The 13,342-nt window shown below is 47.5% G+C and overlaps 2 protein-coding genes across 2 annotated transcripts; both read right to left on the bottom strand.

Annotated features, from left to right (window-relative positions):
* Positions 1-392: 392 nt before the first annotated feature.
* Positions 393-8,251, bottom strand: LOC125516953. Its single transcript, XM_048682207.1, has 4 exons — positions 8,164-8,251; positions 7,828-8,001; positions 1,156-1,217; positions 393-1,064 (listed from the first exon to the last, which is right to left on the bottom strand). The coding sequence occupies exons 1-4, from the start codon at positions 8,249-8,251 to the stop codon at positions 393-395; spliced, it is 996 nt and encodes a 331-aa protein (XP_048538164.1).
* A 3,481-nt stretch (positions 8,252-11,732) lies between these two features.
* LOC125516952 lies at positions 11,733-13,010 on the bottom strand. Its single transcript, XM_048682206.1, has 3 exons — positions 12,908-13,010; positions 12,563-12,798; positions 11,733-12,407 (listed from the first exon to the last, which is right to left on the bottom strand). The coding sequence occupies exons 1-3, from the start codon at positions 13,008-13,010 to the stop codon at positions 11,733-11,735; spliced, it is 1,014 nt and encodes a 337-aa protein (XP_048538163.1).
* Positions 13,011-13,342: the final 332 nt, after the last annotated feature.

Below are 13,342 nucleotides of genomic sequence, written 5' to 3'. Positions count from 1 at the left end.
AAGATGGTGTGGGTATAATATAGTAAAAAAAGAATAGAAGAGCCATGCAAGTTTCTTGTTGTTTTGATTTGTGAACGTTCATGACTACTTAATTACCACTTACATACACAGCATGCGCGCGTCCTCTTTTAATTATGTGAAAATATATTCAATGATGAATCTAATATTGGTGTTGATTTACTATTGTAGATGCTAATATATTTTCAATAATAAACTTGATCAAAATTTACAAAGTTTGAGTTAAGGTAAAACTAATATACAGAGTAAACAAAAAAGGAGGGAGTACATAAATTATATCAAACTCCAATAAACTACATGGAAATCAGTTGGTGTTCTCTTAATTTTGCCACTCCTTTTTGCCTTCCCCACTATTGATCTTCCACCCGCAAGCTTCAAATAACCTTCGCACCGCTCCATCCCTCTGCCATGATGTCCCGCTTGTCCGTAGGGACAAGAGACCAAGCAACAGTAACCACTACCTCAGCGCCATCTAGGTCACATTTCTCATGGCTTATGTTGCAAAGTTTGGGCAGGAAACTGACATGACCTCGTGTAGCGGTATCACCAGATTTGGAGTAGGCTTGTATCTCAACATCCAACATTCCTCTAATTCCTACCGAAACAACCCGCCTCGAAAGATGCACATAACCATGGAAACCTTTCAGTTCCGCTCCATCTTTTGAATCATGCAGCACAATTTGGCTGGACGAGGGATCAATAGCACGGACAACTCCCCTATCCGTGGGCACAAATTCTCCTGACAGCGAGTAGCAAGCAACTCGTCCGCCATATTCAAAGGGCCATGACCCTTTCACAACCTGGACACTCACAATACTGGCCTGGACCGATCGAGTAACTCGCTGCAGGCATAACTCCAGCGAGCAGAAACAGTTCTTAATAGTTACACCAGGACCATATCCTCCTCCCGCGTAACTGCATACATGTCTGATCAGTGCTTCATCTTCAGACTGGGTTGTACCTTTCACTTTTAATTGGATTTCGAAGTCGAGCATGTCCTCAAACACAATTGCACGGGACGGGCCAATCAAGTGCAAAAAAGGATCCTGCAAGCATCATCAGTTTAACACTATTAATCGACGCCATGCATGCACAAGATCTTTGAAATAAAATAAAAGGATAGTAGCATATACGCACATCTTGTTTCAGTTCTTGGGCATGGCTCCTATCGCAAGAGAAGATAAGATTGCGGTTGTTTTTTTTTCAAAAAAGGGGTTTACCCCAACCTCTGCATCAGAAAAATGCATATGGCTCATATTATTAAAAATAGAATCCAGTAACAAAGTCTCCAAGTATCGATGTGCGACAAAAAAGCAAAAGCTCGAAAGAGCTGAAATCCTAAGCCACAACCGGCTGGCAAACACAATAAGAGCACTACATGCCTATCCTATTACATGACTGCCATCCAAACCGGTTGAAAATATCCCGCGCTACCATCTCCCATCGGGTAGACGCAGTAACCAAACGCTCCCTGGCCTCCGTCGGAGTGAGTAGCGGCCACATACGGATGAATGCCGTGGCCCTGAAGATCACCTGCAAAAAGTGAATGTTTGTTGATCTGTTAAATACTAAATCATTTCTGCAGTTCCATACTGCCCAAAGTAAAGCACAAACGCCAACACGAATGTGTCTTGCAATATCGGAATCAACCCCATCAAGCCATGGTCCAAATAACATGTTGATAGAGGTGGACTGATTAATATTAAACGCAATATGAATTGACCGCCACAGAATCTTAGCCAACGGACAATCGAGGAAGAGGTGTTTGATGTTTTCATTATTATTGCAAAAGCTACACCTAGATGAGCCCATCCAGTTGCGTTTTGTCAGGTTATCCTTAGTCAAAATGACCTGTTTATGCACAAACCACATAAACACTTTGATGCGTAAGGGAACCTTTACTTTCCAAACGTGAATCGAGGAAGGGACAACGCTAGAGTTAATGACATCCAGATACATAGACTTAACCGAGAACGCACCGGTCTTAGTAAGTTTCCAACGCAATTGATCTGGTTGCTGGTTCAGCCCAACCTCCATTAAACGTCTAACAAGGTGGAGCCAAGCCTCCCAACGATTTCCGACTAGCGTCCTCCGAAAACTAATATTGAGGGGAGTGGATTGTAGAACAGATGCAACGTAGGCTTCTCTACGTCGCACAATGTTGTACAAAGTAGGATATTGAAGTGCAAGGGGAGTCTCCCCAAGCCACGTATCCTCCCAAAATCTCGCAGTGGCTCCATTCCCGACAATAAATTTTGACTTGTTGAAAAAAAGCTGTTTGACTCTCATCAAACCCTTCCAAAAGGGTGAGTCGGAAGGCCTCACATTTACCTGGGCCAGGGTTTTAGCATAAAGATACTTATTACGCAAAATCTGAGCCCAAGTAGCTTCCGTCTCAGACGAAAGTTTAAAAAGCCATTTGCTAAGGAGACATATGTTTTTAACTTCCAAATTTTCAATGCCTAGACCCCCTTGGTCCTTCGGCCTACATATTATATCCCACTTAGCAAGCCTATACTTTCGTTTGAGGTCGTCATTCTGCCAAAAGAACCGAGATCGGTAGAAATCTAACCTTTTCCTGACTCCCACCGGAACCTGGAAAAAGGATAAGAGAAACATAGGCATACTGGTAAGGACCGAATTAATCAGAATCAATCGTCCTCCGTATGACATGAGCTTTCCTTTCCAATAGCTCAGTTTCTTTTCAAAGCGATCCTCGATGCATTTCCACTCACTGTTAGTCAGCTTACGATGATGAATGGGTATACCTAAGTACGTAAACGGTAAGGAACCCAATTCACATCCGAACAATTGTTTATACGTGTCCTGGTCCTCCTTTGCTCTTCCAAAGCAAAACAATTCGCTCTTGTGAAAGTTAATTTTGAGGCCAGATAGTTGTTCACATAAGCATAATAGCAGCTTCATGTTTCTTGCTTTCGCCAAGTCGTGCTCCATAAAGATGATTGTATCATCAGCATACTGAAGAATGGAAATCCCTCCGTCAACTAGATGTGGGACCAGGCCACCTACCTGCCCTGCATCCTTGGCCCGACCTATTAAGATAGTGAGCATATCAGCCACTATATTAAACAGGATCGGTGACATCGGGTCTCCTTGCCTTAGCCCCTTGTGTGTTCGGAAATAGTGACCTATGTCGTCATTCACTTTAATCCCTACACTCCCTTTTTGTGTAAAGGAATCAATCTGGTTTCTCCAGGCCGGATCAAAACCTTTCATACGCAAAGCTTGTTGAAGGAAAGGCCATTTAACTTTATCATATGGTTTTTCAAAATCCACTTTAAAAACTACGCCATCAAGTTTTTTTGAGTGGAGTTCATGGAGCGTTTCATGCAAGACAACAACCCCTTCAAGGATGTTTCGATCAGGCATGAAAGCAGTCTGAGATGGATGAACCACAGAGTGCGCAATCTGCGTAAGTCTGTTCGTCCCGACCTTGGTGAAGATTTTGAAACTCACATTAAGCAGACATATGGGTCTGAACTGCTCAATGCGAACCGCGTCTGTCTTCTTAGGAAGAAGAGTTATCGTTCCAAAATTCAGCATAAACAACTGAAGCCGTCCCTCAAAAAACTCGTGGAACATGGGCAACAAATCACCCTTAATAAAGTGCCAGCACTTTTTGTAGAACTCCGCTAGAAACCCATCCGGTCCTGGAGCCTTATTATTCTCCATATGTGCAATGGCTTCAAACACCTCTTTCTCAGAGAAAGGAGCAGTCAGGAGCTCATTCTCGGCAGTCTCAAGTTGAGGAACATCCTGAACCCTAGACTCATCTAAAGACACAAAATTCTCTTCCGGGGGACCAAACAACTGCTTATAATAATTGGTAATATAGACTTTCAGATTGTCTTGACCAACTATCGTCCCTTCATCTTGTTCTAACTGAAAAATTCTCTTTTTACGATGCTTCCCATTAGCAATCATATGAAAGAATTGAGTATTGTCCTCTCCTTGTACTATCTTGCGAACCTTAGCTCGCAACGCCCACTTCAATTCCTCCTCGCGAAGAAGCTGTTTAAGACGCATCTCCGCCTCTATCTTTGTTTCCAACTCACTGGAATCTAAGATAGAAGTTTCAGCTTTAACTTCAAGGTTTTGAATAAGTAGAAGAAGTCGCTCCTTCTCCGCCTTATAAATACCATGCGTATGCTTAGCCCATCCTCGAAAGAACCTTCGGAGATGACGAATCTTACATTGCCATCGCTCGATAGGCGTCCTTCCTCCTGAGTCTTTAGCCCACTCCCGAGCTAACAACTCAATGAAACCTTCTCTTTCAAACCAGGCAAGTTCAAACGAGAAAATGTTCTTGTTTCCCACAAACGTTTGAACCCCTGAATCGACTAGTAACGGTGTATGGTCAGAGACACCCCTTGTCAATGCCTGCATGGTTACCAGAGGAAACTTATGTTCCCACTCGACACTTGCTAAGACACGGTCAAGTTTCTCAAACGTCGGGACCGGTAACGAATTAGCCCAAGTGAATTTCCTACCCGAAAGCTCTATCTCTCTGAGATCCAAACTTTCGGTAATAGTGCTGAACATAAACGACCATCGGCCGTCAAAATTGTCATTATTCTTCTCCTCCTTCCTACGAATAATGTTGAAATCCCCCCCCCCCCCCCACTAAGAGGGGTAGCTGTTCGTTACCACAAATACGAACCAGATCCGCCAAAAAGTCTGGCTTGAGCTCTGGTTGCGCAGCTCCGTACACCGCCACCAAAGCCCAATCAAACCCATCTGCCTTAGTTCGAACTCGGAACTTGACGGCAAAATCCCCCAAAACTACACTCCGGACTTCCAACGTTTCGCACTTAACCGCAAGTAAAACCCCACCGGATCTTCCTCGAGGGGGGAGGCAATGCCAATCAAACTCTACCCCCCCGGACAAAGTGGCAAGAAATTGAGAAGTGAAGTTGCTTCTTCCAGTCTCAGACAAAGCAATAAAATCTAAACGATGCTCAAGAGAAGCTTCCGCTAGAAATCTTCTTTTAGCCAAGTCTCTAAGACCTCTGCTATTCCAGAAAATGCCTCTCATAACTCATCATGAATTTTTTTTTTGCAGTGCGGATCCTAGCACTCCTACGTGCAGCCGAGACTGGATAAACCTTCCGTTTCCACGTCCGCTTTGGCTTAATGTGACCATCAGCCTGGTCAGCACAGGTAATCTCTGCTCCTCGGGCTCATCTACATAGAGAGGCACCTCAGGAATGGTATCTTCCTCCGTCTCGGGTAGTGCAGGGTCAAGATCGGCACACAGGCCATCAAGAACCCTAACCCCCAGTGCATCTATCTCCGAGTCGTTCATAGGTTTAACAGCAGCAATGTGACGGATCATATCTACCGCACGATCAGCTTCCAAATCAAGAATGTCATTAACCGACCTAGAGACCTCTAACTCATTATTACCAAGTGAAACTCCTATTTGATTTGCATTATGAATAATTTCAGCATCAGTAAAATGCAAAATGGAATTGGACTGATTAATCGACATACCAGTGGAGGATTCGACGTCGTGCAGCTTGGCAGCTCTCAAAGCAGACCTCAGCTGCATATCATCAACGTCCGGCTGCTCCTGCAGCCTCCCGCTGACCCGCCTCCCCTGAGAAACTGGGTCCGGGATACCGCCAAAGGCGATGACCTCCTCGTGTGAAGCTCTGCTAGAGGAAAGGCCTCCTGCCCATCCCCCAGTAGCGGCACCCCGGGCCTTAGCCACCGGGGCAGGAGAACAACACGGCGACGACACCCGCGTCCTGTCCACGGGCGATCCGCCGACAGCAGGAGCGGGGGAGACCTGCGCACGGCGCTCCGGAGAGGGAGCCGGGGAGATGGACACACCACCTGACCCGACCACCGCAGCGGGGCAAAGAGGGCCGGCGGCCACCTGCACGGCCACCCCTCCTCCCGCGCGCGGCGATGTGGAGAAGAGCGCCGAGTCCTCGGGGGGCGCCGGCGTCGACGGCATCACAGGAGACCGGGCCTCCTGCCCATCACCTGTAGCCACGACCGCAAGCGCTGCACCATCCACAGAAGGCAACAGCGAAGTAGGAGATATGGGAAGGGCCGCCTGCCCCTCGGGATCTCCCACCTCAACCGCAGGCGCACAAAGAGGAGCCACGGGATCCACGGAACCCGGAGAAACACCCCGAAGGCGAGGCGGAGCAGAGAAAGGTCCCAAGGACCCAATCTGCAACGTGGACGTCGGAGCCACCCCAGAAGAACTAGCAGGCGCAATATTAGTAGACTCAGACGGACCTACCGGACCCTTGGCCCCGTTATCATCACCCATAGCCGAATCATCCTGGTTTCCCGGGGCACCTCCTCCCTCGGTCGTGTCCATAGGGTTGTCATCCTCAAACTCGTCGAACAAATTAGGATCCTCATACAGAACATCCAGCTGATACATAACACCATCGTACGTCCAAGGCACCACATTCGGCAAGAACTCAATATTAGCCACACTGACGAGTAAACGCGCCACTCCGTTGGCCCTAGTGAATGGCATATCCACCTGTTCAATCTTGCCGATCAAAGACCCCAAACTCCACGTCACCAAGAAGCTATCCAAGGGATCGGATGGCGCCCCGGAGAAACGAACCCAAATCTGCCTCAAAGGCATGCCCTGTGGCTCCTTCTTCTTCCACTCATCAAACTGCAACACAAAACTAGTGCCTGTGACCCTGCTCATACCAAACTTGAGGATTCGCACCTGATCCTCTTTAGTCGGAAAATCAACTTTGTAAGACGTATCATTAAGCTTGAGTAACGACCACTGAAAGTTACCCGGAGCGAGTTCCCGCAGCTGCTGAATGATTTGCGCCTCGGTCAACGGTCTGTGAACTATTTTCACCACCCCTGGAAAAGAAGTCTCTACCGCTGGTGCCAGAGGTGCCACACTGGGAGACTCGAAGAACATCAACTCCGAGCAGCAGACCCCGTATATCTGAACAGTCGGCTTAGGCCCAAGCATAAGAGGGCACTCAGCAGCAGCATGCTTCGGTTTCCGGCACAGGTCACATAATTCCGCAGTGCACTCCGCCATAAAGTGTCCCGTGTCACCACATCGAAAACAATTAAGCTTCTTCTTCTTAGCCGCCCACTTGGACAACTTGTCAGCCTCTGATCTGTCCGTACCATGCTCAGAAGCCGAATCACCAGTCTGCATGGTTTCCGGCAATGTGACTTCAGCCACCATCTCAGCCACCTGCGGTAGAACCGAACCTTCGTCGGCCACCACCTCAGTCTCAACCGTAGCCTTCGGATTCCTAGGCGGGTAGTTACGTCTGTGCCCACCCCGACCTCCGTGGAATCAGCCCCGGAAGGGGCGGTTATTAGGAGCAACCGCCCCCTCCACGAAGTTACCGGGCGGACCCTGAAAGCCCCGGTTGGCAGTGCCGTCGTCCGTCCAAGCATAGCCACGGCCCCCGCCGGAGGACGAAGATCCCCGATGCAAACCAGCACCGTAGGCGTCGTAACCGTCATCTCCCCACTGGCCACGCGGGGGATTCCGGTTATCTCCCGGCGACGCCCCAACACCACGGCCGAGCGGACCTTGGCCAGGGCCACCGCGGCCGGCCGCCATTTCCCTCGGCCACGGCCTCGGCTCAGCCCTAGGCGGAGGCGGCGGGTCAGCCCTAGGCTGTGGCGGCGGGGACAGGGCCCGAGCAGGTGGTGGGGGCGCCGCCCGAGGCGGCGGAGGAGCAGCACGATGCGGCAGCGGAACCGCCCGGGACGGAGGTGCCGCACGCGCAGAAGCGGGACCCGGCGCAGCAGCGGCCGCCGCCGAAGAGACCACGGTGTCTCGGGTGGCGACCACGCCGTACACAGACAATGGCCATCGGAGGCCACCGGTTATTTCTGCAAGCTTGATGGAGAAGACCTGCAAGGTGTCCGGGGTAGACCCTCTACGGATGTGTGGCATGCGTCCAGGTGTGTAGTGTACAAAACACGTGGAACTCAGCACCGCTGCATGCAGCACACAAGCAAGTGAGGCGTGTGTTAGAAATTAAATGTTCTCTAGTAATTAACATGCATGAAGTACCACTTTATAAGTAATTAAGCAGCAAATTAAGTAAATCGATCCCTTGCTGAAGTTCCAAGGAAAAAGGGATGGGGTTAGTTGCTCACTTTGGTCTGTGAAGGAACCGCAGGTTTTACCCCATTCCGATTCCCAACCCTCAATGTACCAAGCGAACATCTCGGCCTCGTGAGCCATCTCCTCAGCGGCCTTCTCCTTGGCCTCCATGGTCAATAGTGTGCCTGATTTGCCTATGTCCATCTTGTCATGATCGGTGTCATCTTGGACGGAGTACTGTTCCAATCTGGTCATTGCATTGGTGGTGCTGGGCTCTGCAGGTTCGAGTATCAACTTGTCTGATTTGACCATGGACATCCCCTCGTTGGTATCCGAACACTTCACTGACTCTGCCCCCACCTCTGATTTGAATTCAGAGTCACTCCGCGTCACCTGCTCCTCGTGGCTACCATCCCGACCCATCGGTGCCAACGTCTCTGATTCCTTGGGCGCCTGCGTCTCCGTGCTCGTTGATCTGCCGGCTGATCCCTCCATCTAAATAGGCAGAAGACTCAAGGGACGGCGACGGCGCTGGTGAGAGGGCGTGTTTGGGGTCAGTTTGATAATTGACTCGTACGTACGTACTTATATGTGCCAGCTAGGTTCTCCTCGACCGGAACCGTAATCGGATTCGGAGTCCTGCAGGTTACACGGTTGAGATTGACTCCCGTTCCTTTTCTAAACTTGGACGGAGTACTCCATCTCCGATTTGAATCAATTTACACGGTTCGACCTCCTCCCGACGTACGATCGGTTCTCCCTTCCACGTAGCCCACCTATGACGTGGCCCAAAAAAGTAGCCCACACTTCCTCCCATGATCCAGCTAGTGTCTCATGTCTTACTCTACCTCATTATCGACCGGGCCAACACTCTGAGGGCTGGCCGGCCGTCGGACATGGGCATAGCGGAGCCGGCCGAGATCCGCTTAGATTAGGTTTTTCGTTGCATGTAATAATATGGATTTGGTGATTTCGAAATCGTGTCTGTGGTTGTGGAATCAAATTTTTGTTTGTTGTCCGGTCATTGTTCGCGTGTGTTTCGGGGTCGGAATTAGGCAATTGCGGTTGTAGATGCTCTAGTAAACCCTGCACTTAGACTAAATGCTAGCAAAATGGATTTCCAGTAAGGGGCGTTGTTTATTGACTTACAGAACATCAAGTGAATAAAAACATAATGTTTAGATACCCTACCTTTAACTTCAAAAAAAAGATACCCTACCGTTGTGTGACTAGGATGGACACAACCAATACCAACGGAAACACATATATGGTCAGGCGTACAAAGAGCAAAGTCATACAAAATCAAAGTTTTTCTGGGCAAACGACAAAAATCCCAAAATGATAAAAACGATGATTGATGAAACAATACAACAAGAATCATTGGCACAAGCCATATCATGACAACACAAAATACTACGAGAATATTCTTCAAAAGAACCACCTCAAGGAAGGGAACGGCGCGCTCATCGGATGCAACCACCGAAGGCTAGATCGATGGTTTTCACCCTGAGGATCAAGTCCGAAAACTCCAAGCAAAACCTCCAACAAGGTAATGAGGGAAAACATTTCCATCACCAAGTATAAATAATTAGGGCCGGACCTAGCACTACTAAGAAAAATAAACATCGCCTATAGAGTGTTTAGCCCGAAGCTCGTGACAGGGTACTAGAGAAGCATCATTGGATCAAAGTCGATTATGTGTTGTTGCTTTCACTTTCCATGACCCTATCACCTACATATGAGTGTGGGAATGACATCAAACACCATGGAAGTGGTGATCAAATGCTACCAAGCTACTAGCGGCGGCAATGATCGTTCGGTGGTCCATGAACCTCGATGAAATTTTAATTATGTTTGAGGTGTTTTGTACTTCAGGTGAATCTTTATAATAGATCTAATCTTTTCGAAAAAGGAAATGCCACCAAGCTAGGGAACTTACTTTTACTCTAAATCACTTGTAGAATTTCACAACAGTGTGGATATATGTTGCCAAAGTACGGTAGTTGTGGACAACCGAAAGAAGCTTACATGGTACTATTATTTCTAAAAGGCAAAGGACCTGTATGTACATCGTTTCACACGTCCTTCCCAGCACACCACACCGATTGACATGATTTTAATCGCAAAACAAAATCATATAAATGATAAATGATCTCATCACACCGTACCAATAGATCTGTTTTTAGTTGCACACCAACGAATCATTTTTTTCTCGGGTTCAATAGTAGGGGGTAAGGAGGTAACTGTACTCCCCCTCCACCCACCTGTGCCGCCGCAAGTTCCCTACCTTCCATGGACCACTATGTTGGTAGAAGGGTGCTAAAACCCTAGATTTGTGAGTTCGGTTCGCGCCCAGTAGGGGTTTTGAGTTTTTTTTATACCAATTAAGTTGGTGCAGCAGCAACGATGAGAATAATAGTTTCTCGGCTTTTCCCATGTCTATGATCTTCCTCAGTGGGTTGTGGACGAGTTTGGGACGATATCGATCATCGGCCATTTGGTCTTGCGTGATTAGCATCCGTCCATGGCAGGGATGTCATGCGATGGGGATGGCATCGCGAGGTGTTTTTCTTCCCCAGGTCCTTCTCCATTCGATGAAGCTCAACTTCATATGTTTTCATTAGGAAACTTGTGAGGTTTGTGTCCCCTTCCTCCCTCTAGCCTGAATTGGGATTTTCATCTGGCCCTCCCCTGTGGTATCTTTGCTCAGAAGATGAACTTTTCATATCCTGGTCACGACATCTTCTAGTCTATGTCGATGACTTCATATCCGCTGCTTCTACCAGTTATAGGTTTCATCAACGTTGCTCCGATAAGATGAAGACCCGTAGGCAGAACAAGCTCCGCTTATAGCTCGCTGCAGGTGGATGGAAAAGTAAGACGACACTGATTTCTTCAAGATTTTTCTACAATTCATACTCTTGGAAGGAAGGTCTTGTAGGGCCTGACTTATTTAATGTATGAACTTGGGCCTTTTCCCTAATAAAATAAAATAAAATGATAAATCGTCGGGAGCTAAAAATGGTTGCACCGATAGAAAAAGACTGATTGGAAGGAACACAAATCTCTGTGTGATATTTAGGATGTGTGATGAATGTTCTAGCATGCATGAACTATACTACTAGATAACCAAGCCCTTCCCTTTTGCTTTATACAACGGCGATCTGACATAACATGAACACTTCTGGTTAAACAAGATTGATTGATTGATCTGTTAGTGCAACACATGGTTGTATCACAGTTCACACACCCTATTTACAGTAGAGGTTGAGTGGCACAAAATCTGTGCAAATTGTCGTGGATAATTTCGTGGTATAAATGACTAGGAAGCTTATGCCCAAATGTATTCTGCTGTAAAAGTTTTGCCCATACTTTTGTGATAAGGGTTCACCCACGCCTCTTATCTAGTGAATGATGAATCGTTCATGAAACCAAGTATTCTACCAGAATTAAATTCAACAAGAGGACCAATGCACAACTAATTGACAATGATGATGTTGATTAATGAAAACTGAAGCACTACACACAGTATAACTTAAAGTACAAATAGCTGGACAAATTACATGGAAATCAGAGTAAGGGTTTGGTTGGTGTTCCACAGCCAAATATCATATCTTAGTATTCAAACAATGCTTCGTTCTGCCACAATTTCCCTCTTGCTCGTAGCCACGAGGGACCAAGCAACAGTAACCAATACCTGAGCATCACCAAGGGCAAATTTATCCTGGCTTATGCCGCAATAGTTGGGCCTGAAACGAACATGACCATGTGCCGCTATGTCGCCAGATTTGGAGTAGGTTTGTATGACAATGTCCAACACTCCTTCAATTTCTACAGAAACAACTTGCCTCGATAGATATAGGTAACCATCAAAACACTCCGGCATTGCTTCAATTTTTGAATCAAGCAATACAATTTGGTTAGACGAGGGATTAATGATATGAGTGAATCCACTATCATTGAACATAAGTTCCCCAGATAGTGGGGAGCAAGCAACTCGGCCACCATATTTGAAAGGCCATGACCCATGTTTGACGACCTGGACAAGCATGATAGTGGCCTGGACGGTTCGTTTGACAGTCTGCAAGCATAACTCTAGCGTGCAAAAAGAGTTCTCAACGGAAAGTGTAGATGCACCAGGGCCATATGCACCGCCATAGTTGGACACATAATTTATCAATGCTTTATCTTGAGACGCTTTTGTGCCTCCACCTTTTACTTTTAGTTGGATTTCAATGTCAACCAAGTCAGTAAACACAATGGCACGTGACGGGCCAATCAAGGGAAAAAAAGGATCCTGCAAGCATCATCGATCAATCACGCCATTAATAAGCAAGATATATAGGTACCCCCAAGAAAGGAAATAATAACAGAGAGGTTGACACAAGAGAAGCCTGTGCAATAATCAAGATCTCCAAAGAAAAGAGAAATGAGGATTGTAGCAATGCTTACATCTTGTGTGAGTTCCAGGGCCTCGCTCCTGCCGCGGGAGAAGAGAATGTTGCGGTTGTGATCCGCGACGTCGCGGACGGCAACCATGCCGTAAACGAACAATGGCCACTGGAGGCCACCGGCTACTTTTACGAGCTTGATGGAGAGGACCTGCAAGGTCGCCGGGTTGGACCCGGCTCCCTGGGAAGATATGTGTCCGGGCGTGTAGTGTGTAAACTGCATGGAGCTTAGCGCCGCTGCAAGCAAGTGAAGCGCATGTCAGAAAATAAAGATGTTCTAGCATGCATGGATGAATAGTTAGTGCTAGTTAAACGAGATTGATTGATTGACTCGTTGGTAACTCACTCGAGTCCGTGAAGAAACCGCAGGTTTCGCCCCATGCAGATTCCCAGACACGAACGTGCGAAGCGAATTTCTTCGCCTCATACGCAACTCTCCTCGTCGGCATCGTCCGGGCCCATCGGCGCCGGCGTCTCCGCGGTCGCTGGTTTGCACGCTGAGCCCTCCATCTCAATCTACCGGCCGGCGATCGATGGCGAGAGGGTGTGCGTGTTCTGTTCAGGTTGACTTGTTTACTTGTAGGCGAGTGGGTCTCCACGATCGCAATATGTATCGGATTCGGATAGGCCAAGCCCATCCGCTCGTCCAAGCGCGATCGAGGGGGGGAACAAGGAGCCAAGGACTCGATTTATTCCTTTACTAAAAAAAAAGGACTCGATTTCTTCCCAAAACCCCTACAAAAAAATTTTCTTCCAAAAAGCCAGGAAATCACACCCGGAC

This window comes from Triticum urartu, chromosome 6 (assembly GCF_003073215.2).
Source record: "Triticum urartu cultivar G1812 chromosome 6, Tu2.1, whole genome shotgun sequence".
Lineage (NCBI taxonomy): Eukaryota > Viridiplantae > Streptophyta > Magnoliopsida > Poales > Poaceae > Triticum > Triticum urartu.
This window is presented reverse-complemented; position numbering and strand designations above follow the sequence as displayed.

Coding starts and splice junctions, on each gene's coding strand:
- LOC125516953 (XM_048682207.1), bottom strand. CDS start 8,251: ATGGCTCACGAGGCCGAGATGTTCGCTTGGTACATTGAGGGTTGGGAA. Junction 8,002..8,163: donor CGGTTCCTTCACAGACCAAA/GTGAGCAACTAA, acceptor TGCTGCATGCAG/CGGTGCTGAGTTCCACGTGT. Junction 1,065..1,155: donor CCCAAGAACTGAAACAAGAT/GTGCGTATATGC, acceptor TGATGCTTGCAG/GATCCTTTTTTGCACTTGAT.
- LOC125516952 (XM_048682206.1), bottom strand. CDS start 13,010: ATGCCGACGAGGAGAGTTGCGTATGAGGCGAAGAAATTCGCTTCGCAC. Junction 12,799..12,907: donor CGGTTTCTTCACGGACTCGA/GTGAGTTACCAA, acceptor ACTTGCTTGCAG/CGGCGCTAAGCTCCATGCAG. Junction 12,408..12,562: donor CCCTGGAACTCACACAAGAT/GTAAGCATTGCT, acceptor TGATGCTTGCAG/GATCCTTTTTTTCCCTTGAT.